This window comes from Poromitra crassiceps, assembly GCF_964638095.1.
Source record: "Poromitra crassiceps genome assembly, chromosome: 1".
Lineage (NCBI taxonomy): Eukaryota > Metazoa > Chordata > Actinopteri > Beryciformes > Melamphaidae > Poromitra > Poromitra crassiceps.
Window position 1 is genome coordinate 93,157,904 of NC_139623.1, and position 27,700 is coordinate 93,185,603.

General features: G+C 45.4%; 1 protein-coding gene across 3 annotated transcripts in view; it reads right to left on the bottom strand.

The window, feature by feature from the left end:
* cep192 (centrosomal protein 192) overlaps positions 1 to 27,700 on the bottom strand; it is an 83,523-nt gene that overhangs the window by 53,617 nt on the left and 2,206 nt on the right. For all 3 annotated transcript variants that reach the window (XR_014552532.1, XR_014552533.1, XM_083633268.1), the window contains exons 3-11: positions 24,279 to 24,389; positions 22,809 to 22,966; positions 19,266 to 19,381; positions 19,016 to 19,105; positions 15,826 to 15,984; positions 12,641 to 12,791; positions 10,310 to 10,521; positions 9,943 to 10,047; positions 5,163 to 5,397 (exon numbers count right to left, since the gene is read on the bottom strand). Coding sequence is in view for 1 of the 3 variants with exons in the window: in XM_083633268.1 (XP_083489394.1) it covers positions 5,163 to 5,397; positions 9,943 to 10,047; positions 10,310 to 10,521; positions 12,641 to 12,791; positions 15,826 to 15,984; positions 19,016 to 19,105; positions 19,266 to 19,381; positions 22,809 to 22,966; positions 24,279 to 24,389 (1,337 nt within the window). In the remaining 2 variants the exon portion in view is untranslated. The remainder of the gene's footprint in view (positions 1 to 5,162; positions 5,398 to 9,942; positions 10,048 to 10,309; positions 10,522 to 12,640; positions 12,792 to 15,825; positions 15,985 to 19,015; positions 19,106 to 19,265; positions 19,382 to 22,808; positions 22,967 to 24,278; positions 24,390 to 27,700) is intronic.

The following is a 27,700-nucleotide window of genomic DNA, read 5'->3' on the forward strand; positions in this document are numbered from 1 at the left end:
CTTTGCGACGTTCATCATCGTTCAAATTTGGCTGGTGGCTTATTAACATAGGTTCCTGTGATGAACTCAAAATGCTAAATAATAAAAAAATATTTCTGGTTTCCAGGGACTTTAAACATTATCACTTTAAACAAAACAAAAATCGCAAGTGACCCTAATCATCTTCGGTAATATTCAATTGTGTGTGGTGTATTTTTTTTTAAATAATAATAATAATTCCAGGCGACCCTATTTGAATTCCAGGCGACCCCACTTAGGGTCGCAATCCTAAGTTTGGGAAGCACTGATCTAAGACCATAGCCAGGGGTGGCCAAACTACGGCCCGCGGGCCAACTGCGGCCCGCTGCCTGTTTTTAAGTGGCCCGCCATGAATTAAGCAAAAAAAATAATAATAATATATATATACCGGTATATATATATTTTTTTTGCTAAAAACGTTTCTCTGTTTTAAAGTTTAAAACTGAAAACAAAACAAAAAAACAAAAAAAACAAAAAAAAGATTCCCCCCCATTTCGTTTTTTCAATTTAAAACCATTGAAAATGGGTTATACGGTACTTGTGTACCCTGAACTGGTCTATTTATTTTTAAACATTTTTAATACTGAATGAATGTTTAATACTAATGTTATGTTAAATTATCTCTGTCTTAACCTGTTGGCACAGGAAAAGACAAGTCAAGTTTATTTATATAGCCCTAATTCACAAGCATGTCTCAGAGGGCTTCACAGAAAGTATGTCTAGCTGATTCTAGCTAACACACAGTAACAAGAATATACAGAATAAAGATAACATTTGAACATTTGAAGAAAGCAGGAGAGTGGAGGAGGGAGGGAGAGGGAGGAGGGAGGAGAGGGGGGAGGTGGGGAGAAAATAGGAAATGTGGAGGAGGAGAGAACAGAGGAGGAGAGATGAGGGTGCAGGGGAGGGAGAGCCAGGGTAGGGGTAGGGTCTAGGGTTGGGGGAGGGGAGGGAGTAGGATACGGGCCCGGATTAGGGCGAGGGTGGGGAGAAATGGGAAATGTGGAGGAGGAGAGAACAGAGAAGGAGAGGTGGGAGGGTGCAGGGGAGGGAGAGCAGGGGGAATGTGAGAGGGAGGAGAGGGCAGAGAGGAGGAGAGAACAGAGAAGGAGAGGTGGGAGGGCGCAGGGGAAGGAGAGCAGCGGGAATGTGAGAGAGGGGAGAGGACAGAGAGGAGGAGAGAACAGAGAAGGAGAGGTGGAAGGGTACAGGGGAGGTAGAGTAGAGGTAGGGTCTAGGGTGGAGGGAGGGAGTAGGATACGGGCCCGGATTAGGGCGAGGGTGGGGAGAAAATGGGAAATGTGGAGGAGGAGAGAACAGAGAAGGAGAGGTGGGAGGGTGCAGGGGAAGGAGAGCAGGGGGAATGTGAGAGAGGGGGGAGGACAGAGAGGAGGAGAGAGGCAGAGAAGGAGAGGTGGGAGGGTGCAGGGGAAGGAGAGCAGGGGGAATGTGAGAGAAGGGAGAGCAGGAAGTGGCAGGGATTCAGGAAAATAGGGGAGAAGAGGAGAAGGAGCAGAGGGGGGGAGAAGGAGGAGAGAGCAGGAGAAGGGAGGGGGGGGCGGTGGGATGTGGGGGAGGAAAGAGCATGGAAAGAGAGGAGAACAAGAAGGGGGAAGAAGGGAAGACAATTTGAAAACATACAGAAATACCCATTGTAATCGGTGAGCACATCAATAAACTATGAGGCCATTTACACCTGGCGTTAACATGCATTTTCTGCAATCTGATTGCAATCTGATGGCAGAAAATGCATGTTAACGCCAGGTGTAAATGGAATCAGGTTAATGTGGTCAAGCACAAGCTGATTGCAAACTGATGGCAGAAAATGCATGTTAACGCCAGGTGTAAATGGAATCAGGTTAATGTGGTCAAGCACAAGCTGATTGCAAACTGATGGCAGAAAACGCATGTTAACGCCAGGTGTAAATGGCCTCTATGTGTCATATATTTATTTAGGTAGAAATTAAATTTTTGATGGCACAAGGGTTTTCTGGTCTAATATTTTTTGCCGCGAAAACTGCCGTGCTTAACACGTTCACTGCCAATGACGTGTTTTTACGTCAAACAAAATCCAACAGTTGACTGCCAATGACGTGTTTTTACGTAAAAAAAAATCTATTTTTTTTTTGACGGTGGGACGTTGATCTAACCCTTTTACGTCTCCTATACCAATATTGGAGGTATTGAATGTGTATAATCTATTTTACCGACCCACTGAGTGGCGACATGTCTCTCCAGAGTAGGAAGAGGCGAGCCAAAACTGGAGGGAAAAGCGCGAGGAAGCCGTTTTCATACTGTAAAATGGATGGCGAAAACGCTTTCACTTTCGCGCTGACGCACAGCGGTGGCAACGGTGGGGGGTTCCAAGAATAGACTGGATGCACACTTTGAAACACGCACCATAAATAAGCCCAGAATCGCAAGAGCTTGATCAGAGCTCTCAACCGAAACGCCAAGAAACGAGCGAAACCCATCCAGCGAGCCCCATCCAGACTGCCAGGCAGCAGCCAGGCAGCAGCAACTCGTTTGTCACAGACCCGCTGCAGAGCCAAGGAGGGCGGAGAAGAACGCCCACGGAGGGAGGAGTTGGAAGCAGAGGGGGGTTTCCTGCTGTTATGGAGGAAATTACTGTTCAAAACTATTGTTTAGATGTCTGACGTCTTACTGATGCCAAAAATGAATGGTTAAAGTGACTGTTCTATCGAATTTCACAAAAAGCCGTTTATCTCTGAATAAATTTTCAGACGCTGAAACCATGCTGTATTCAACTGCTAATGCTTACATAACTACTAACTCTACAAACTAACTCTTTTAGACAGAGAAAGCACACATTCTATTACCGGTAGTTCTTTTGAGATATTGTGTGTTCACAAAATCCTAACAGAAACGAATCCTCGGCTCTTGAAAGATGAGCCAAAATCCTAAAAAAAAAACCTTGGCAGAAGCTAACTACAGTATTGAAAAACGGCTGGCAGTGAATGTGTTAATATTGTTTGGCCCGCAACTCCTTATCATTTTCTGTATACGGCCTACAACCAAAAAAGTTTGGCCACCCCTGCCATAGGCGATTCTAGGCTTTCCAACCAAGGGTTGCACCATCACGGTCCAAAGTGAACCCCGATTGGGGGGTTTCCAGGGGAAGCTGTAGCCTGGTAAACCAGCCCGTCACGTGAACTCTGGTTTACCAGTCTAGGGAAGCTGTGCCCCCAATGGACAAAGAAATGTTGTCAGCCAATAAAAAAAAGACAGGCAGAGAAATGAAATGAAGAGGTAAGTACACTGAGCCATGTTTTGAGCACATTTCTTGACCCATATGGTAAACTTTGATTTCGAACAGTTCATTTTTTGTCATTTCAAGTAATGTGCTGTGTTGAGACAGATCTAGTCCTATTTACATTAAATAAAAACAAGATTGGCGATTCTATTCATGTGCTGATATGATCGTTTGAGAGTGAAACCGCCGTCTACTGAACATAATGGGATTCCATTGACTTTTAATTGCGTTTCATTGACTTTATCATGGGCCATTCACTGTACTATGTAAACAGTATGAACTGAGTATCAACACCTCGGCCCCAGCGCTGAATGCGCTCCCGGTTTGCGGAGCTCCGCCTCGCGCTGCCTTCCTGGAGTATGCCCTAAGCTCGCGAGGGCTGTGCAGCCAATATGACTTCATCGCGGTGGGGGCGCCGTAAGCACGTGTCACAAGATTTCATTCAGACAGAGATTTTTCTAGCAATGCGCAGCTCCCCTGGGAACGCTGTGCTTTGCAGGAAGAGAAATGAAATGAAGAAGTACACTGAGCCATGTTTTGACCACATTTCTTGACCCATGTGGTAAACTTTGATTTCTAACTGTTCGTTTTTAGTCATTTCAAGTAATGTGCCGTGTTGAGAGAGAGATCTAGGCCTATTTGCATTCAATAAAAACAAGATTGGCGATTCTATGAGCAGCGCTCTGAGTAGGGATGCCACGGTGTGGACATTTTCCCACCGGGTAATAAACACATGACAGCACCAGTGTTACCGGTGACACCGTAAAAAAAAGCAAAAAAAAGCTCCAGAGCTCCTCAGCAGGCCTCACGGTCCGGATTTTTAATTTAACTGCTCTCAGTCCGACACACCCGTCAAGATAGTCACCAATACAAGCGTGGTAGGGATGTCAGGTTAACCACAGAGAATAGTTTGGAGCGGTTACGTTTGTCTGTCTATAAATTAGGCTAATCTGCAAACAGTCTTCTCCCCCAGTCAGTCAACTCCTCCCCTCCCTACCGTTGCTCTCAGCCCAACACTGTCAGCCTCACACAGAGGGGTCAGTGCAGAGGACCTGATCCTGTGTGAATCTAGTCTTAAAGCAGAACACTCAGCGCCTCCTGCACACACACTACCCCGCCGTCACATGTAACGTTACATTATCTATCTATACCCCCAACATAAATGGGAGCTCGGGCTCCGTCTGTCCCACTGTGATTGTCCCACTGTGACATCATCTGTGATGTCATAAATCCCACTGTTGACATCATCCATGTCATAAATCCCACTGTGACATCAGTGAGGTCATAAATCCCACTGTGACATCAGTGATATCATAAATCCCACTGTGACATTAGTGATGTCATAAATCCCACTGTGACATCATCCGTGATGTCATAAATCCCACTGTGACATCATAAATCCCACTGATGACATCATCAGTGATGCTGGTCTCATTGGCCACACAGCAGCCGAGTTGCGGGCAAGGCCGCGCAGCGGGCAAGCTGCAGAGCCAGATTGGCGAGCTGCAGGGGCAGCTCAGCGAGCTGCAGGACGGGCAAGGCGAAGCGGCCGAGCCTAGGAATCTCCCGCGTAGCGCGCAAGATTCCTATATAAAAAGGGAGCATATGTGGGCAATGTTTGTTTGTTTCAATTGTTGTCCCACTGATGATGTCATCAGTGATGTCAAAGTCCCGGCATTGTGACATCACTGATGATGTCATCAGTGATGTCATAAAGTCCTGGAAGTGCTGTCATCACTGATCTCACTTGAGCAATTGTGCATTGTGACATCACTGATGTCGTCATAGGCATTGCAACATCATCAGTGATGTCATAAGATAATAGATAATAAATAAAGAAAAAGTAAAGAAAAAGACAAAGAAAACTAACCTTGTTGAAACTCCAGCTCGTCTGGGCAGTGGTTCCACCCATCATCGGAATCCTCTTGATCCTGGTGGAAGCTCTGGGAGAAATACTTTGCCTCCAGGGAGGTGGAAAGGGGGTTGTTGTCATCCTCACTGGTTTCGTCTGATGCATCAGCTGCTGTAGCATCCCCGCAGGGTCCTCCCCTCAAGCCCAAGGAAGGCCTAGCCTCATCAGCTTCATCCAAGCCATCATCATCATCCTTGTCATCACAATTTGGTTGTAGCATTTTAGGGAAGTTAGGCCACCAATAGGTTAAAAGGAGAATTTCGGTATTTTCAACCTGGACCCTATTTTCATATTTGTTTATGTATAACTAAGTCATGTGAGCAGACGTTTTTTAAATTGACCAAGATCGCTTCAGTGGCTTTTCCCACATGCCCCTCCTGCCTTGGCAGCCTGCACGTACGTCCACTAAACAAGCTTGTTTTTGCAACAGACACAGGCTCAGTTTGCTATTGTAAAAGAGAGAGAAAATGAATGCTAGTATTTACCTTGCAGCAGCATGTTCACCCACTCTCTCTCTCTGCTGTCCGTCACATTGGTAGAGATACTGTAGAAGCTCCCGTTGCCCCCGCTCTGCAGTTTGTAATCCGTATAATGTTAGTCTGCCTCAAATTAATACGGGCAACCATCAAATTCAAATGCCTCCTCCATATTCTCGGAATCAGATAAATGTTCAGCCATAACTTACAAAATCATTCAGCTCCGCTATCCGTTACCCCCATCTGTTACCTCCAAAAAACATGGCAGCTCCCAGTCCCAGCTTTCCACCCCACCACAGTTAACTTCTGGCAAACAACGCAACTCTCGTGAGACTTGAGGGAGACTCTCGCAAGACTTGGATCAACTGGAAGGGAAATTATATATCTCTCTATAATAATGTCAAGATGGAATAATCTGATCCTGTCAGTGGTAAAAACAAGCTTGTTTAGTGCATTAGGGGCATGTGGGCTGCCAACTGAAGCAATCTTGGTCAATATTGGACCAATTTCAAAAGATTTCTATTTCACATTACTTATACACAAACAAAAATTAAAATAGGGTCCAGGTTGAAAAATAGAGGAATTCTCCTTTAAATTAAAGGATGGCTTTACCGGTAATCAACCCACTTTGTATAATATATAATCTCGGTAAAATAAGCACATGGCCAGTGTTTTGCCTTCTCTCTCTGTTTACCTCACGGTGAATTTGCTCCTGCTCCTGTCTGCAGAAACTCCTCCCCCACCAGCTGCAAGTCATTAGGGCTCGTTAAGGCTCTCCATGCAATTCTGGATGTGTGCATACTTAAAAAACAAAAAATAAACAATAACAGGAGCAACTCGGAGCAGATTCTGCCTCTCCAGCACAACTTCCGCAGCTCCGTTGTGACTCGTAACGCGTCAGAACAGAGCGCTTTGCCAGAGGAAGAAATGGGAGATCTCCATGAGGAAAACACAGAGAGGTAAACACTGTGCAGGTGCTTATATTACCGAGATTATTAATGATACAAAGTGGGTTGATTACTGGTAAAGCCATCCTTTAAAGCATTCAGACAATAATAAAAATCTGTTTACCCTGATCCTCAGAGGAAATGTTACACGCGCTATCACTTGAATATATATACTTCTCTCTCTCCCCTATAATTAGATTGTGTTGATTTAAGTCCACCCAATGGATTTCTTCTTGCAACCAGATGTCGTAGAATTTTATCATGTTATGAATTTGAACATTAGACCCGGGAAAATGGCGGCCATCTGGGAGTTGAGGTCAAATCTGACTTCCCTCCACATCTGAAAACTAGAACGACAGCACCATGGATATATGCCTCCGCCAACAAGTGAGCAGTCGACATCCATGTCTGTCCAGACTTTGACGTTTGAGCCAAATGTGAAGAAATTCCGTCAAGGCATTCCTCAGATATCGCGTTAACGGGTATGAAACGAGTGGTCGTGAGGTCACAGTGATCTTGAACTTTGACCACCAAAATCTAATCAGTTCATCCTTGAGTCCAAGTCGACGTTTGAGCCAAATTGGTAGAAATTCCGTCAAGGCGTTCCTGAGATATCATGTTAACAAGCTTGGAAATGGCGTTCGTGAGGTCATAGTGACCTTGAACTTTGACCACCAAAATCGACGGACAGACATACGGACAACCCAAAACTAGGGGTGCCCCGATCACGTTTTTTTGCCACTGATCACCTATGGGAAATATCTGCCCAACCGATCATCGACCGATGACCGATCACCGATTACCGATCACCGATATTTAAACTCCTCAAAAAAAGTTTGGAAACGTTATTTCGGTCGATTATTTCTCCCCTTTAATAATACCAATTGCCATTGTATTTTATATCGTTGGAAAGCTTGATTAGTGATAGGGCTTTTTTTTATAAAATATATATATATATATATATATATATATATATATATATATATATATATATATATATATATATATTTGATTGATTGATTGATTTTCTTTATTTAAGTGTCATGCTTCGAATGAAGCCCAGCCCACATGGGCTTACAGGACACTTTTACTGTTCATCATTTAAACAAACAATGATCAAAACATAAAACCAACAGAAAACACCCAAAATACATACAGTAAAGCTGTACAGCATGAAAACCACCACCTGAACCTACTTAAAGAGCTGTGCTTGCCTTCTATTCCAGGCCCTAGAGATAAAGTTAGCAGTCTTAAATACCTCAGTCTTAAACAACCACTCCAACTTCTGGCCATCATCTGCCCAGAAGAGCTCAGGTCTTTGCTTTTGCATTTCGTCAAATAAGGAAATCCTCAAATCATCATATAAAGTACAATAAAACATGAAATGAAACTCATTTTCAACATCCTTTAGATCACAGACATTGCATATCCTGTTCTCTTCTGGTATAGCTGTGAACCGCCCTACTTCAATGGCAAGAGGCAGAATACCAATTCTCAGCTGAGCACATAAAGACCTCTGGTTTCTGGTTAGAAAGGAAGTGACATAGGGCTCAGGACCAAAACGCTGCTTCATCTGAACATATGATCTAAGCTTAGGTTTAGACCATATGTCGTTTGCCCATCCCTCTCTGTAATTAAGAGATAACTTTTGTTTCAACATATTAACATTACAGCAAAGCATGTTGTGAAAAATATATGCCAGGTCTGCCTCTCTAAGAGTAGAACACATTTTATATATATATATATAAAAAAATATCGGCAATCAGGCGAAATATCGGCAATCAGCCGTTCGCATATTTGAGGTCAAAATCGGCCAATACAGATTGCTTGCCGATCGATGTGTGCACCCCTACCCAAAACCATAATTCCTCCGGCCTGGCTATCGCCGGCTGAGGCATAATAAAACTTATGGGATTCACTAGCTATAACTAATTTCATGCTTAGCCCTGGGCTAAGAGTAGGGCTAAGATAGCCCCTTTTCGCACACGCATTGTTAACCCAGGAGGTTAACCTAAAACCAGGGCTATGCGATTCAATGGGGCAGGCGAGGCCACACAGCAGCCGAGCTACACTCCCCCCCCCCCAAAGAAAATGGCAGAAAATACTGCTTTCAATTAGCCTGACGGTGCATCATGAGGGAATGTCATATGCTGGCTCAATCACATTGATCAGGCGTTGAAAACAGTTGCCCTCAACAATACATGTGGGCAGCATATCCGTCTTGATGAGGTTGCAGATCGCCTGGGTGATCGTGTCTGCTTGTTGGCCATCACATCTCCTCCACGCTAACACTGAAGTGATGGTAGGCCGAGTCTGAGAGGACGACGAGGGTTCGTTGTTAACCAGGCTCGGATGTACGTTGTTCCAAGTGGTGGATCATTGGCATCGTGGCTGTATTGTACTTATACACGGCATCGCAGTGTTTACAGTGAGCAAAGTCGTCTTTTAACTCGAAATGCTCCCACACACAAAACTTTTATTTGCTCTCTTCATGTTTGCTTCAGTAGGCTCTTTCACACCGGCCTTGAAAGCCGAAAAATGCACGGAAAATAGGATCCGCTCCTCCGATGTGAAAGTCATGAACGCGCGTTGGTGGTAAATTGTTATACGCCTTTTGTCCCGGGAGCAAAGCTTGTCACAGCGCCGGTTTAGCAGGCAACCCGCCTCACTTGAAAGCGTCGGAGCAGCAAGGCGGAACAGTGCGAATGCTTCACTTTCGTGTTTTCTGCACCTGCACAGCTGCACCTCCTTGGCTGGCATACATCAGCGATGTTTGGTTGTTGAATTAATTACACAAGGTGACACCATATCGATCTGCTTAGTCAGTGAATTTACTTCTATGAAATGTGTTGTATAAATAAAGTTGGCTTTCCTTGAATGCAATTAATGCAACACTTTGCTGCCAGAAAGTCGGCAGATGCACTCCGCGGCGGAGCCCGTTTTGATATTAAGGCGAGCCCGCCCACCATGCGAGTGCACCTATCCTCCCTGCTCAGCGGACTAGGAGAAGGAGGGAAGTCTTGTTGTTGAATGAATTTGTTCATCATACAGTAGCCTAGGCTACACTAACCTATGAAAATATTCATTTGGGCTAGGAGGAGCTGGAAATCCCTCCCCTCACCTTTCAATCCGGGAGCGGGGGATTTCACCTGAAAGTACACCGCAGCACGGGAATGTGGCCGTGCTGCTTGGCTCTGTGTGAAAGCAATTTCTGTGGTGAGGCTGCAGGCTTTGCGGGACTCCTAAACTGCAATTTTGCGTGATCTGTGTGTGAAAGAGCCTAGTGACTGCATGTAGTCATGCTGCTGTACCTACCAGTGCCTCCTGCCGGTCCAGGGCCATGCTCCAGTTGACTGGGGAAAGCCGTGCAGGTCCCCCTAATGCCTCTCCTGTTCCTACAGGACCCACACGGTCTCCCATCTGTACAACATACGAGACAGAAACCTTTATGAGACAAATTGTCACATTCAATAAATGGAGTCCATGCCTCACATTCTTTTTCATAAACCTAAGACATTCAAGGGCTTGAGGGGTAATACGGCCACACCTTTAAGAGTACTACATCTAATAGATAGGTACACGTTTTTAATCTTTCCTGTACTCTATTTCTCAGTTTGTTATGTATTACCCCACCATTAAGAAATTATTTATTTGTGATGCAAAAAAACAACATTTATTTTACCTCAGTGTGTCTGGAAAGGCCGTTCCTCCCAAGTCCTGGCAAATTGTTCAGATCATCCTCTTCTCCAACGCCACTGCTACCCACAATCCCCAGGCCCCGCAGCACATCATAGGTGGTCTGGACAGCAGTCGGGGGAAGAGGGATGGTTGAAACCCCTCCGTCATTTCCGCTCTCCTCACTCCCACTGCTCCCATCCCCACCTCCTCCATCCCCTGGTGTTGCACAGTGACATAACACAAACAGGAAGTTACCTAAAGCGTAGAGACATGGGCTTGTAGTCAAATGGCCACAAATTTGAATCATTGGACAAGACAAAACCTGTGCGGGGAAAGAGAGTAACATTGGCATTGAACAGTGAGGCTGCCCAGTAGTTAAACTAGGCAGCACCCGTGTGTGAGTACTTGCAATTGCAAGTTTCCCTGGATGAATCAGGGTTAGAAAATGAAGAAATGAAGAAGCAAAAGGAGTAACACTATCCACACTAAAGGGAAGTGTCCAGTCGGTTATGACTGAAGAATACATGATAAATCTCAGCCCAGAAAGAGAACAAAATAAGGTATGGGCAAAGGAATTGAAATTCACTCTCAAATCAGCCTTGGAATTTGTTTTACATTTTGCTTTACATAAGTTTGTGTTCTTATTAATGTTTTCACTTTTAATTTTCAGCATTTCTTATGCTATGAACTCTTAATTAAGTCTGTCTTAATATGTATTCACTTTGAAATCAAGAAAGCAAGAAAACAAGGAGAGCCCGAGAGCAAAAAGAAAACGGGAAATAAATCATAGCATCACACTTCAAACTGCCTATACCTGTGACTGGAGACCATCACTTCAAACTGCCTATACCTGTGACTGGAGACCATCACTTCAAACTAGGGATGCACCGATCGATCGGCACGTGACCGGAAATGGCCGATTTTCACGTGATCGGCCTCGATCGGTGATCTGCGCCGGTCACTCTAAAATGCCGATTCTGTGAGCCGATTTTCAAGTGACGTGTGCGCACACGAAAGCAGCGAGACCGAGACGGATGAGTTGCAGCCAAAACAAAAACTGCCACTACAGACATGCCACAGCATGTCTTCGTCGGTGTGGAGCCGCGGAGGGGCAGGGTAGGTTGGAGTCCACGTCCAGTCTGAGCGGCTCGCTTCCCCTTCCTCCTCTGTCTCTCGGCACACGCAACAGTCAGTCAGTGCCATGGGCACACCCCACTGCAAACACTCTCTCTCTGACTGTCACTCTCTCACCGTCCCCTCTTCCCAGACCAGCGTCCACATCACCGCTGCCTGCTGCTGCTGCTATCTGTCACTCACGTTGTAACGTGCATACAGCCAGGAGAGGACTTTTGTTTCGTATTGCGAATAGAACGACGAACATAATAATAAAACGCATCCGCCACTCTGTGTGTAAACTACGATATTCAAACTGAGTCAACTCAAACTCATTTCCTCATCTAGGCTACTCAATAACAGCCAAATCCACAACTGTAGAGTGGGCATGGCTTCGAAGGTCTCTGGGCTCCAGAGCTATAGGCTATAAACTCCTTGTCCATGGATAACATTTTGACGTTTATTTATTTTAGTTTATTAGTTTATTTGGCAGGGACATATACAAAAAAAAAACATTAAACCCCATAGGGGAAGATATGCTTTGTAACAGATTTAGCCATAGGCTACTTTCCATCTGAAGCCTCTGTTCTGTTGCACCTTTTTTCTTTTGGAAAAGTAAATGCATGATAGCTGTGGGATATACTGGAATTAATTGTTTTATATTCATTGTATTTACACAAAAAAGAAAAGCTCTGTCCAGTAACCTGGAACACTTTTATTTTGAGATGTTTTTGAGTGAGATGTCCTACCTCATGCAAATGATAAGAAATGTGACATGAATGTTAATTTTCTATTAAAGCAAAGTAAAAAAAAATAAAAAATAAAAAAATAACCCGCCAATTATTGTTCTTAGAAAAAAAATCGAAATCGGCAAAAATCGGTATCGGCAAGTCAGACTATTCAAAAATCGGAAATCGGAATCGGCCAACAAAATCGCAATCGGTGCATCCCTACTTCAAACTGCCTATACCTGTGACTGGAGACCATCACTTCAAACTGCCTATACCTGTGACTGGAGACCATCACTTCAAACTGCCTATACCTGTGACTGGATACCATCACTTCAAACTGCCTATACCTGTGACTGGAGACCATCACTTCAAACTGCCTATACCTGTGACTGGATACCATCACTTCAAACTGCCTATACCTGTGACTGGAGACCATCACTTCAAACTGCCTATACCTGTGACTGGAGACCATCACTTCAAACTGCCTATACCTGTGACTGGAGGGTTGATGACCTGTCCCTCGGCAGATCTTCTATGTTCGATCCCAGACAGAGATGGACCACCACGGCCACTGAAAGGCTCATCATCAGAACTGCCTCCCTCCAAACCCGGCCTGAAACTGGGACGATTACTCTCTCCAACCTGCTCCAGCGTGCACACATAAATACAAATCACAACACATTTTAGAGTACAACACTGGCGTACATTTTTGATGAGCTTAAAAACGTTGGGGTTGTCCTACAACCCAGGTTTTACGAGTGAGAATGAGAAATCTCACACTATGCCAAGCTGCTCCCTGCAGCACACCAACTGGAACATGTCTATTTTCTCAAAATTGACCACAATAAAACCATCCATTGCGCCTGAAGGCGTCATGGCATCTGGCTTATGACGCAGCCACCCGCTCCGCCCCGTGACGACCACGTCACGTCCGTGCCATATTGCCCAGATCGTCACTCAAAACGTCCAGCAACCCACTGTTCCGAAGAAAGCAGCAAGGCCATGTTGTCCAAGCGAGTCAGGACGTGACAACCACGTATCTGATGCCGGAAGTGGCGTAGAGCTAGGCGAACAGCTTCCAGCTCTAGCACGTTTATGTGGCGAAGCTCCTGGGCTTCCCACCGGCCGTTTGCCGAGAGGCCATCACACACTGTGCCCCAACCCCATAGGGAGGCGTCAGTGCGAGTGACGCGCCTGAGCGGGACGTGCAGTGACCGTCGGGCCGCACCCGTCAAGGTCACCCTGCGATGACGGTGCCTGCCTGGGTCCAGGCGGTGACTGAGGAACCAGATCTGGAACGGACGCATGATCTGGAATGGCCATGTCTCCCAGCAGCACGACGCATTGATGCACCGAGGCTGCACGACCCAGGCGCAGGGCATGGCCCCGCCTCACCTCCGAGAGCCGCGCATTCATGGTGTGCGAGTCCAGGAAGGCTCCGCGGCAGCGGTCTGGCTCTCCGCCGGGGGGCGGCTCGTGCCTTGGCTGGGGGCCCTTCCCCAAGAGCGAAGAGTGGCCCTAAGTCCGATCCGGTCTGGCTGGCGAAGAGCCTGCTGCCTACATGGCATGAGGGATCTCACGGCCGCCGAGTCCTGCCGCTGCCTCTCCAACTGCTGGGCCATGTTCTCCACCGACGGCCCGAAGAGGCCAGACAGGGAGACAGGCGCGTTCAGCAGCCTCCTCTTCTCAGGCTCGTGAGCTGAGTGAGGTTTAGCCAGAGGTGGCGGTGGGTGACGACCGAGAAGGCCATGAGCTTCCCGGCGTTCAACGCCACGCATTCCACCATGCACAGGTCGTAGTCTGTGACCATACGCAGTAGGGATGGGCATTTCTAGCAAAAACACTATTCGAAATTCGCTGGCCAAATTCGAATTTAATTCGAAATTCGAAAATAAAAATAAAAATGTAAAAAAAATTAAAAATGTAATTTTTTTTTTTTTTTTGTGTGAGTGAAATGTTGCATTGTCTCCCCTGATTCTAAGTCTACGGCTTTATTAATTAATATAAAAAGCTTCTGCTGTGGATTTTTAGCTCAAACAAGCATTGCACCACTGAAGTAAAGAACATGTTACATGACATTGACATTTTCGAAAATAAAAAACAGTTTTGACAATCATGAGTGGTTCATTAAATATTTAGTAGGCTCAGGTCTGAGTGCCAAAGGGGTGTTAAAGTCACCCCCTCTCCCTCTTCATGGGATTTCATCCGCCATTCATTTTTCCATAAACCTTGCTTAAAATGCTTATAAAAATTGTTTTACTTGCTCAAACCAAGCGATTTGACTATACTTAGAATCAGGGGAGACAATGCAACATTTCACTCAAATTTTTTTTTTTTTTTTTTTTTTTTTTTTTTCGAATTTCGAATTTCAATAATAAAAGTCGACCTTGATAATAACAACGATTATTCGAAAATTCGAAATTCGATGCCCATCCCTAATACGCAGCTCCGTATAGGCCTCTGGAGTGGCGGCACCCTGCAGGTCTAGCAGGGCCGCCTGGTAGCCCTGGAGGATGGCCAAATTGTTGGCCAACCCCTGAGAAGGGGCCGTGGCCTCTTGTGGGCGTCCCCAGGACGTGCGTACGGTGTCCCATATGTCCGGGCACAGGGGCATGTGACGTTGAGGTTGGCCGGAGGGGGGCTGGAAAAATTGCCCACGCAACAGGGAGCTCCTCGGGGGAGGGGGATCAGCCCAGGCGATGCCCAACTTCTCCACGGCCCTGGCCATCACCACTCTGAACTACCTCTGGTAAGGCTCGCCAGCAGAGGCGTGGGCCTCCTCCTCAGCCGCTATGGCCAGAGTGGGCTCTGGCTCCCACATGCCCTTGTGGTCCTCCTGTGGAAAAAACCCGCGAACGAGTCGGCCAACAATAGAGCCTACCGAAGCAGGCTAACAAGCTACGGTGCAGAGCAACAGTACAAGCTAGCGCTAAGCAGGCAAGTCGCTAAGCTAGCTAATGACACGACCCCAGCTGGGGAAGCAAGTTAGCTTAGGCTAGTGTAACTCAACTAGCTAACACCTAGACACAAGGCTGGCTAGCAAGAGAGAGACTACTGAGCTGGCAGTTAAAGAACAAAGCTAAGAGGGCCAGGTCAACAAATGTCCCGCAGTCCTCGTCCGCCGCTCCCGTTACGGTTGATGGAACACAAGGGGACGGGTATCCACTACTGGCTAAGAGCTAACCGTAAGCTAGCAAGGGTCAAGAGAAGACACGTCTCAATGGGTTGCTGGAAAAAAAGCAGAGCGACAATCTGGGCAATATGGCGCGGACGTGACGTGGTGGTCACAGGGCGGAGCGGGTGGCCGCGTCACAAGCCAGATGCCATGATGCCTTCAGGCGCAATGGATGGTTTTATAGGGGTCAAATTTGAGACAATAGACATGTTCCAGTTGGTAAATGGACTGCATTTATATAGCGCTTTTATCCAAAGCGCTTTACAATGTGCCTACATTCACCCAGTTGGTGCGCTGCAGGGAGCAGCTTGGCATAGTGTGAGATTCCGAAGTTCGAAACAAAGTATAACCTACAGTAAACATTAGCATCTGATCTCGTTTTCTCCTATGCTTTACAAGGAGACCAGATTGGGTCCACATGTATTATGGTTGCAATACTTCATCAATGGCATTTTGGTTTCAGTATTGTCCAGCTCTCCAAACTTGTGTCCTAATTCTCACCAGTTGTCTGGAGGTGCTGGGCAGCAGCAGCCTGGTCCTGGTTGTGTTGTTGTTCCCCCTGGCAGCCTCAAGCTCATCCTCAGTGTCCTCCTCATCACTGGCAGGACAGGAGTCCATACCTGTGGCCGCCAGCCGCACATCAGGCATTTGAAAGTCCTCCTGAAGTAACAGCACACTGGTTAGACTGAGTTACACATTACAGATTGCATTTAACGACCCTGTAAACCCAAAATAAATATGCATTTTAAGTTTATCACACCACAGGAACCTATGTTAATAAGCCACCAGCCAAATTTGAACGATGATGATGAACATAAACTCCTCAAAAAATGTTCGGAAACTTTATTTCGGGCGATTATTTCTCCCTTTTAATATTACCAATTGGTATTGTATTTTATATTGTTGGAAAACCTGATTAGTCACCTTTACAACAAGGTACAACTTGTAAGGATCGTGCATTCCTGGAATGAGCAACACAGCTAAACGTGTGGGTAGCGCCCCAAAAAATGTTGCCAAAATCCCCTGCAATATTCTTCTGTTGTAATTCACTCATTTTGAGTTGCTGGGTGGATTGCACTCTCCATAAGTAATAAGGACAAAACAACACATATTGGCCATTTTTACACTTTATTCATTTGACACCGCCAGGGACCTCAGTAGAGTGTGGAAGATCCATACGTAGCCACAACAGCTTGGCACCTCCTCCACTTGCTGGTCACCAACCTAGCCAAATTTTGCACACCTATGACTGGCACACACCTGCCAGCGCTTGAAGCTCAAAACAAGAGTGAATACCAACAGAAGAATATTGCAGGGGATTTTGGCACTTTTTTGCGGGCGCTACCCACACGTTTAGCTGTGTTGCTCATTCCACGAATGCACGATCCTTACAAGTTGTACCTCGTTGTAAAGGTGACTAATCAGACTTTCCAACAATTAATCCTTGAGGCCAAGTTAATGTTTGAGGCAAATTTGATGAAATTCCGTCAAGGCATTCCTGAGATATGGCGTTAACAAACTTGACAATGGCGTTGGAGAGGTCACATTGACCTTGACCTTTGATCACCAAAATGTTATCCGTTCATCCTTGCGCCAAAGTCGACGTTTGAGCCAAATTGGCAGAAATTCCATCAAGCCGTTCTTGAGATATCGATTTAACGAACTTGGGAATGGCATTCGTGAGGTCACAGTGACCTTGACCTTTGACCACGAAAATCTAATCAGTTCATCCTTGAGTCCAAGTCGATGTTTGAGACAAATTTGATGAAACTCCGTCAAGGCATTCCTGAGATATCGCGTTAAGCTTGAAAATGGCGTTCGAGAGGTCACAGTGACCTTGGCCTTTGACCACCAAAATCTAATCAGTTCATGCTTGAGTCCAAGGCGATGTTTGAGGCAAATTTGATGAAATTCCTTCAAGGCATTCCTGAGATGTTGCGCTAACAAGCTTGAAAATGGCGTTCGAGAGGTCACAGTGACCTTGACCTTTGACCACTAAAATCTAATCAGTTCATCCTTGAGTCCAAGTCGATGTTTGAGGCAAATTTGATGAAATTCCGTCAAGGCATTCCTGAGATATCGCGTTAACAAGCTTGAAAATGGCGTTTGAGTGGTCACAGTGACCTTGACCTTTGACCACCAAAATCTAATCAGTTCATGCTTGAGTCCAAGGCGATGTTTGAGGCAAATTCGATGAAATTCCTTCAAGGCATTCCTGAGATGTTGCGCTAACAAGCTGGAAAATGGCGTTTGAGAGGTCAGTGACCTTGACCTTTGACCACCAAAATCTAATCAGTTCATCCTTGAGTCGAAGTCTATGTTTGAGACAAATTTGATGAAATTCCGTCAAGGCGTTCCTCAGATATCGTGTTAACGAACATCGTACGGGTTGTCCGTATGTACGTATGTCCGTACGTATGGACAGACAACCCGGATCCATAATGCCTCCGGCCTGGCTATCGCCGGCGGAGGCATAAGAAATGCAATATATAATTTTGGCCGGTAAAAAATATGCCTAGCGGGTGGATTGCTGGCTCGACTACTTCCTTAAATTCTGGACGAATCTTGAGCGAGGCAGACCGCAGAAGATCGCGCGCGCACTCCGCACTGGGACCGAACAGTTAAAAATCTTAAGTTTTACCACATAGGTCAAGAAATGTGGTCAAAACACTGGCAGTGTAGCCTACTTACTTCATTTGATATCATTTCTCTCCTGGTCTCTCCAGCTCTGCTGAGACCCAATCAGAGAAAGTGAAAGTGGAGCGGGCTCGCTCAGAGATTCAGTCTGACTGTTTTATAAATGTAAAATAAATCAAAAATAGCCCAGATACAACAGATCCAAAAACATGAGCATAATGTGTTTAATGTACAGACTTTTGAAACACGCATTTAAAGAAATGTGTCTCCGTGGAGGTGAGGACCGTCCCCAGAGCAGCACTCTGACACGGCCGGCCCCATTCAGACAGTCCCAGTGCAGGGAGTGCAGGGGCACGAAGGTTTTGTAGAATGGACAACTGCAAGCTACTTTATGATTGTTCCCGCCTGTTGTCTGAAGCCGTTAAGCACCGCCCAATTCAAACCTGCCTCAAGAAAAATTGTAAACATTGAAATGGCTATATTTAGGATTTGGGTTGAAACTAATGTCTCAAACTTTTTGAGGCTTACAATTAAAGACCCTAAATTACAGTTAGAAGGTTTTTGTGGATTTCGGTTTCCAGGGTCTTTAACAATAGGTGTTAGAGAATAGGAATGAAAATGCTGTAATCACATCCAGTGGAATTACTTCAATGGTTCAAGCAACGTTTTGAAGTCGCCAACGTTTTCTGCAAATTTTAGTTCCCCTTGGTACACTTTTCCCCACACTTAACCCTCATGAATTTAATCAATGATACATATTAGAACTAAACAGTATTTTCTTTTTTAAGATTTATTTATTTTTTGGCTCTTTCATGCTTACTGGACAGACGCAGTGAGAGAGACAGGAAGGTATGGGAGAGCGAGGGGAGGACATGCAGCAAAGGACCGCAGGCGGATTCAAACCTGAGTTGCTGCGGGAAGGACTGAGCCTTATGGTGAGCCCCACTAAAGAGTATTTTCAAGTGGGAAAATCTTTCTACAGTCTTTCCTATACGAGGTGAACGCAGCATATTAAAACACAAGGGTGTACACAACGGTGTGTACATGTTCTCACCTGATCGTAGTCATCAAGGAACTGCTGTCTGTACTGTTCAGGCTCTGTAGAACTTGGGTTTGATGTGTTGTCAGAGACTCGTGTCAGTCCCTATGAACAACAAATTATTTATTATTAATGGGGATATCAAGAAGAGAAAAAGTGGATGAAAAAAAATGCAAGAACATCACTGAATTCAACTGTTTGGTAACCAACTATAACTTACGAGTGCTGACTACAACTTTTATCAAAAAACAGAGAAGAGGCTTACTGCTGCGGGGATCTCTTGGCCCTCCACTCTGCCTCTCTGCATAGCAGGAGGGACCGGCTTATTGAAGTACAGCTCCAACTCATCATCAGGCAGGTTGTTCAAATCACTGTCATCATCTGGTGATCAGAAAACATCCATGTTTAACACATTCACTGCCAGCCTTTTTTTTTTTACTGTAGGTAGCTTTTGCCAGAGGGTTTTTTTGAGGATTCTGGCTCATTTTACGCGAGCCAAGGATAATTTTCTGCTTGGAGTTTGTCAACACAAAGTTCACAAAAGTACTAATAGAATGTGTGCTTTCTCTGTCTAAAAGAGTTAGTTTGTAGAGTTAGTAGTTATGTAGATATTAGCCGTTGAGTACAGCATGGTTTCAGGGTCTGAGACAAAAAGCTGAGATAATCGCAGTTTTGTGAAATTCAATATCAAACAGTCACTTTAACCATTTATTTTTGGCATCAGTGAGACATCAGACATAAACAATATAGTTCTGAACAGTAATTTCCTCCATAGCAGCACCCGCACCCCCTCTCCTTACAACTCCTCCCTCCGTGGGCGTGTCTCCGTGTTTGTCAGTCACAAGCCAGAGTCTCTCCTGCCTGTCTGAGCAGTGAGCAGCAGCCTCTCTCTGGCGGTCCCTCGTCGGCGAGCATGGATGTGGCTTAATCCGTTCTTGGATTTTCGGTTGAGAGCTTTGACGAAGCCTTGTGTGACTCTAGGCTTATGCTGCGCGCTTCAAAGTGTGCTTTCCACCCAGTCCACCTGTGGAAGCCCCCGGCGCACGGGTGCGCCCGTGTGAAAGGTTTTCGCCTACAGTATGAGAATGAGGCTCGTTCGCTTCTGGGTCCTCGGTTGAGCTCAGCTGGAATGCGTGCGTTTCTGGCCAAACAACACTCAATAGTCTGAGCACCGTCGCCACTCAGTGGGTCGGCGGAATGGATTGCACACGCCCGGCGGCTCTAACAGTATAATAGAAGATGCAAAAGGGCCAGATCAAGGATCCACCGTCAAAAAAAAAAAAAACGATTTTTTTGACGTATCCATACGTCGCTGGCAGTTAACGGTTGGATTCTGCTTGACGTATGCATACGTCGCTGGCAGTTAACGTGTTAAACTAGGAATGCACGATATGGATTTTTTTCAACCGATACGATAACCGATAAATATCTGCTTCTCCTGGCCGATACGATATTCCAATAATTATAATAAAATATATATATCCCCCCCCCCCCGTTTTTAACCTGTATTTTATGCACACCTCGGGTTAAAAAAAGGCAGATGTAGTGAGCATAGCTCTGACCTAACCAAATCTAACTGACATCACTGTGAATACAAATCAAAGAACACTTCTGATATAATATGATTGTTTTAATAAAGTGTATCACTCAATTATAGTCAATACAAAAATAAAGACTTTTATAGAACCGAAAGCCAATGATTGCTTAGTCTGCAGATAAAACACAATGACAAAAGACATAGTAATTTAAACTCTTGTCATTGTCATGTTACTGATCTGTTCGAATTTTGCATTGGTGCCAGTTCTCGGTGAATGATAGCCTGGGTCCAGTGAATGGGGCAGGCACTATAAACCATCTGTGTCGTTTCACTTTTTACTGAAAAATGCTGCCACCAGATTAATGAAAAGACACTATGTGATGTTGACTGATGCTTTTTATGTAGCCTAGTGTGCGCGACTGTGCTTTTGTTTTCCTTATTATTGGCTCTGTTAAATGGCTCTGTCCAGCAGCTGCAGTAGCTAACTCAACTCCAAAGTCCCTTTGGTTTATAGTGGGACTCCCGGTTAGCGTGTTGTTTTTTAGAGTTAAATACACAATCCCTGGACGTTTTATTTCGGGTAAAGGGGTTTCCATTAGTTTCTATATGTTTACGCCAGCTCTGTGAGTATGAAGTGCTTTTGCAGGACTGTTTGATCACAAGCGGTTTGTCTGCCAAGCGGGGAAGCCTGAACTGTAGGCCGCGCTACGTGAGCTAATGCTAACACTCACTAACAACAGCTAACGTAAACAAACAAATCCGCTGCATCATCGCCAGCTTTGGTTTAAGCAGTGTTGGGGGTAACTCATTACAAAAGTAATATATTACATGTAATATATTACTTTTAGCAGTAACTCAGTAATATAACTTATTACAATAGGATTTCAGTAATATTATGCCAGTTACTTTGTCAAGTAACTCAAGTTACAAATTGAGTTCCATTTTTGTTTAAATCAAAGCACAAATAAAGATACAATAATTTCCTAATCAAACTGTCTGTTTTTATGCAAATAAACACTACAGATGACAATAACAAAGGAAAAGAATAACATTTAGAATTTTGGATTGTTTAAACTGACTTCCAAGGCGGTTGACATTATTTCTCGGGATGGTTCGGGGGCAGCAATGTTATTCTGCTTCTGCTGTTGTTTAGGTGAAAGCAATGCAAAAGTAGTGTGATAATAAGTCATTTACCAGTTAATCTACACAGACAGTAATATTGTAAAGTAACTTATTACTTTCAAATGAAAATAACTAGTAATATGTAGTATATTGCATTTTGAAAGTAACTTGTGCAACACTCGGTTTAACGTAATGCCAGCTTAGCAGTTTCCCTTCCTTTCAGAATCCATGCGGGACATGGATTGCATATTGCAATAGCGTAGTGATCATCTGAAACTGAAAAACAGCAACATACTGGCAGCAGCCATGTTTGGCCAGGCAGTGCTGCAGTCGCAGGCTGTGACGTCACAAGCGTGCAACAATAGCTCCGCTTCAGAGGCAAAAACAAAGCCTGATTATCGGCTGTTATTTTATCTGAAAAAGGCCATGATTTGAGGAAAGTAAATAATTCATGAGGGAGGTGGGTGTAGCTCAGCAGCTCTGCAGGATTTCTTTTTTGCAAGATCTAATCTGTAACTAGAACGACCGCAATGCAGATTTATGCCTCGTGAGGTCACAGTGACCTTGACCTTTGACCATGAAAATCGAATCAGTTCATCCTTGAGTCCAAGTCGATGTTTGAGACAAATTTGATGAAATTCCGTCAAGGCATTCCTGAGATATCACGTTAACAATCTTGAAAATGGCGTTCGAGAGGTCACAGTGACCTTGGCCTTTTATCTTTGACCACCAAAATCTAATCAGTTCATGCTTGCATCCAAGGCGATGTTTGAGGCAAATTTGATGAAATTCCGTCAAGGCATTCCTGAGATATCGCGTTAACAAGCTTGCAAATGGCGTTCGAGAGGTCACAGTGACCTTGACCTTTGACCACCAAAATCTAATCAGATCATCCTTGAGTCTAAGTCTATGTTTGAGGCAATTTTGATGAAATTCCGTCAAGGCATTCCTGCGATATCGCGTTAACGAACATCGGACGGACGGACATACGTACGGACAACCCGGATCCATTATGCCTCTGGCCTGGCTATCGCCGGCGGAGGCATAAAAATGTACACTCTCTAATCCAAATTAATTATGTAAACTAAGCAGAACTTAATACAATGTATTAATCAAATCCAGGTAGTGTAAGATGAGGGCGAGTCATACCTGTGATATCACTGTTTATGCTGTCCACAGACATGAGCTTCTCATTGGCCAGGAAGCTTGAGTTACTGCCGCTGAAATGGTCACTGTCACCGCCGTTGCTCTCCGGGCTGCTCTTCTCAGCTGTCCCTGGGAGGGGCTTGGTTCTGGATGCACTCTCCCTATGGAGTAGACGGGGATATAATCAGTACCACACATAAAGGAGAAATAATATGGAAAAGTATGGTTGGACAATCATTTACATGATTAGATATGACAAAGTGCATCCAAAAACGCAGAAAGAATTTCTTCAGATGAATTACGCCTACATTCCACTAGGTCCGTGTTCGGTCCGTCTGCGCTGCGGTACGGCATCGGAGCCGATACGTTTCCACTCTAATCATTGTGTCAACTCCCACCTACTCCGCTGCGTTGCGTGTCTACTCCGTCCCAGCTCCGACGATCCGGAGCTCTCCGAAAAAGATACGCAAGGCTTCTATTTTTCACGGATGACGGAGCAAAGCCGCAGCAAGTTGGGCGGAGCCAGGCATGAAATCAACAGGGCAGAGGTGTTTACAGCATTCAATATCAAGCCAGAGGACAAATATGTATGAGGAAAAGTTCATAATTGAAGTGGAAAACCACAAAATAATATATGACACAACACATCCTTTTTACAAGGACAACACCAAGCAAGTCCACCCCTCCTCTGCTCCTCCAGTTGGGAACAATGATCTTCTGCCTGTTTGTCGTTGTATTTATCCCACATACAAATTGTCTCGCTCGATTTTACAGTGATAACCTGTCGGTCTCGTCACTCTAGCTGTCTGGCACAGCTGAGCCGTGACGTGCTCTACACGCAGCCAGTGAGTGTTGCCGCAGCACAGAGCACGGAGCAAAACCGGAGCTCAGCCGCAAAGCAACGCAATGCAACCAGTGGAATGCCGGCGTTAGAAAAATAACAGCACAAGCTGTACTGAACTAACAATTTATTGGATGTGGATGGCCTTTAGTTGACAACCTTAAAGTCAGCATTACTTAGAGTAACACAGTGTATCCAACATTAATTAATCACATGACTTCTAAAGTACTCAAATTATAAAGAATAGTAAGGAGCAATAATGTAATAATAGGAATTAGAAATAAGAGACATCAAATATTTTTTCCATCGCTTTCATGGCCTAAATGGTAAATGGCCTGCATTTATATAGCGCTTTTATCCAAAGCACTTTACAGTCAGTAGGTACATTCACCCATTCACACACCGATGGTGGCAGGCTACCACGCAGGGTGCTGGCACACTAACGGGAGCAATTTGGGGTTCAGTGTCTTGCCCAAGGACACTTCGACATGCAGAATGGAGAAGCCGGGAATCGAACCACCGACCTCTTTAATCCAAAGCGATTAGTGGACGACCCGCTCTACCTCCTGAGCTACAGCCGCTTCAATGACAGTGCACAATGCATAAACATTTTGAATTATGTAGATACTCACATGTGATCTTTGAAACTGAGGGCAAACTTTCCCTGTTCTCCAACAGATGACTGTGAGTTGGCCAAATGAAGCTGTGCACCCTCCAGATATGATGCTTCAACAGCATCCCCTCTGTAAAACAAGAGCACAGGATATTAATACTACTTTGACAAAAACAGCTACCGGTAGTTTTTTTTTTTTTTTTAAGATTATTTTTTAGTTCTTTTTTTTAGATTATTTTTGGGGCATTTTGCCTTTATTTTATTTATTTTTTATATAGGAGAGTAGGCAGACAGGAAAGGTGGGGAGAGAGAGGGGGGATGACATGCGGCAAAGGACCGCAGGCCGGATTCGAACCCGGGTTGGCCGCGCGAAGGGCCGAGCCTTCGTGGTATGCGTGCTACCAGGTGAGCTACCAGGACGCAAAAACAGCTACTTCTTAACACGTTCACTGCCATTGACGAGATATCTCGTCTTACAAAATCCAACGGTTGACTGCCAATGACGAGATATCTCGTCTTAAAAAAAAAAAAAAAAATTTGACGGTGGGACGTGGATCAACGCCCCCCACGTCTCCTATAAAAATATTGGAGCCACCGAACGTGTACAACCCATTCCACCGACCCACTAAGTGGCGACAGTGCTCTCCAGACTAGAAAAAGCAGAGCCAAAACTGCAGGGGAACGCGCGAGGAAATCATTCTCTCATACTGTAAAATGGATTGGCGAAAACGCTTTCGCTTTCGCGCATTATCGCGCTGGGAGCTGGCGGGGGGGGATTGCAAATTTGCATAATAGATTATGGGTGAAACACACTTTGAAACACCAGCAGAAAGCGCAGAATCGCACGCAGCTTCATTCCAGCTGAGCTCAACCGAAAACCCAGAAACGAACGAGCCTCATTCTCATACTGTAGGCGAAAACGCTTTCACGCTGGTGCACACGGGCGCACAACGGTGGGGGGTTCCAAAAATAGACTGGGTGGAAAACACACTTTGAAACACGCAGCATAAAGCCTAGAATCGCACAAAGCTTTATCAAAGCTCTCAAACCCAAGAAACGAGTGAGCCCCATCCACACTCGCCGACGAGGGGGCCGCCAGGGAGGGAGGCTGCTCACTGCTCAGACAGGCAGTAGAAACTCGCTTGTGACAAACGCTGCTGAAAGCCACCAGACACACCCACGGAGGGAGGAGTTTGAAGGAGAGGGCGTTCAGAACTATATTGTTTAGATGTCTGATCTCTCACTGATGCCAAAAATAAATGGTTAAAGTGACTGTTCTGCCTGTTTGATTGAATTTCACAAAACTGCGATTATCTCAGCTTTCAGTCTCAGACGCTGAAACCATGCTGTACTCAACGGCTAATATCTACATAACTACTAACTCTACAAACTAACTCTTTTAGACAGAGAAAGCACACATTCTATTACGGTAGTACTTTTGTGAACTTTGTGTTCACAAAGTCCAAGCAGAAAATAATCCTCGGCTCTTGTAAAATGAGCCAGAATCCTCAAAAAAACCCTCTGGCAGGAGCTACCTACAGTAAAAAAAAAACGGCTGGCAGTGAATGTGTTAACACATTGAGTGCCACAGCGCTTCAGTAAAATTGTCTGGAGCCTGTGCCAGATTCACTTCCATTCAGTTGAAAACAGCTATAGAATTTTTTCTATTAGGGCTATATGGACAGGGCTGGACTCTAATGAAACATTGGACACTCCTGCTTCTTTCAAAGAAGACATTTTGTTTCTAGACAGTTCCATTATGAAATGACAGCCTCTGAAAGAAGAGCACTTTCAAGGGTTTTCTGCTGTCTTTTTTTACTTTTCAAGATAAAGTCACTTTTATGAATACTTTTTGCACTCTAATTTCAAGCACATTCACTGACTCTAGCTAATATTTTCTGATGTAGTGACGTGGTGTAGTTCTGTGCAGCCTGCGTGCCCCACCCCCCTCTCCCCCCCTCCCCCCCCCCTGAGCTGCAAACTCCTCCCCACACGCACACAGTCTATTTTCGCAGCCTCCGTTTTTGCGCCGGGCGGCTGACGGCGGCTCCCGGGCGGATCCCAGCGCGACAAGGAAATGCCAAACGGGAGTGCAGGAAAAGGTTTGGCCGTTCGGCGTCGGGTGCTGCCTTTCTGGCGGGTAATCGTGTGGAGAAACTATATGCAGACAGATAGACAGAGGCAGAGGAGCTCAGTTGTGGGCGCGGATCGCAGCCAACTGTCAGCTGCAGACAGAGCAATCTATATGGCTCTGGCTGCAGCATGCATCGGTTTCGCTTTGATCACGGCTTTCTCCTGCACAAAGTAAAGGATCTGAGCGCCAAGGTTTTAGGGTGACGCAGCTGCCTTGTAGATTTTTAAGGTGGCGCCGTGTGATCCCTTGAAGGGATTCATGCTCACTGGCTGGGTACGACCTTAAACAGCAGAATTATGGAATAATATGAATTATGATATTGGGACGTCCACAGACGTCCTTGGCACTTCTCGTTACTTTTTTTTAGGACGTCCACAGACGTCCTTGGCACTCAATGTGTTAATAAGCTAAACGTAAACGAAACTGGCGTTTTGAGCCCGGTCTGTGAAGTGGGGGCACGGTGGCTCAGTGGGGGGGGGGTGGCTCAGTGGTAGAGCTGTCGCCTCGCAGTCAGAAGGTCCTGAGTTCGATTCTCGTCTGGGACACTGCGGGCGCTGTGGTTGTGTTCCCCCCATATCTTCAGTGCCTACTGCCCAGGTGGGGTATCTCGTCGTAAGGGCCTTTCTGTCTGTGTGGAGTTTGCATGTTCTCCCCGTGCTCCCCCAGGGGGGTTCCTCCGTATATAACCCCCCCCCCCATTAAAAAAAACATGCAGAAGATCAGATCGTGATCGAAAGCGACCACTGCTCCTGGCCTGCCCCCCGGAGGAAAGGACAAGCCAGGATGGGTTAAATGCAGAGGACAAATTTCACCGGCCACCGTCAGCATGTGTGTGTTTGTGGCCCTCCGTGCATGTGTTGATGTGTGTAATCGTGTGACAATAAAGACGGGCTTGTCCGTCTGAAATCGTGTTTTTAATCGTGTGGTTACAGCAGCAGTAGTGGGCTTAGCTAACAGCTAGCTCTTTAACATACAGGTGTGTTGTTGCAGCGCTCTGTAATGCGTCATCTGTAATGTTTAAAGATTAAAGTTCTGCCGCCTACATCGACCAGCCAATCAGGTGTCCCGGACAGTATCTGTTCTGAATACTCGCAAGTGGATGAGCTTGGGTCCAGACCCCATATGAAGAGTGATGACAACTGCGATTCATGCGAGGCTGGATACCAGGCTAATATTTCCCCAGTCCAGCTCTCAACCATTGGGGAATTTCTTTCTGATAGTAGTCATCTCATGGCTGCAGCACCTTCCTGTTATTGGCTGAACTAAACCAGCATTAATTGAAGTGTATTTCTATATTTGGCATGTCT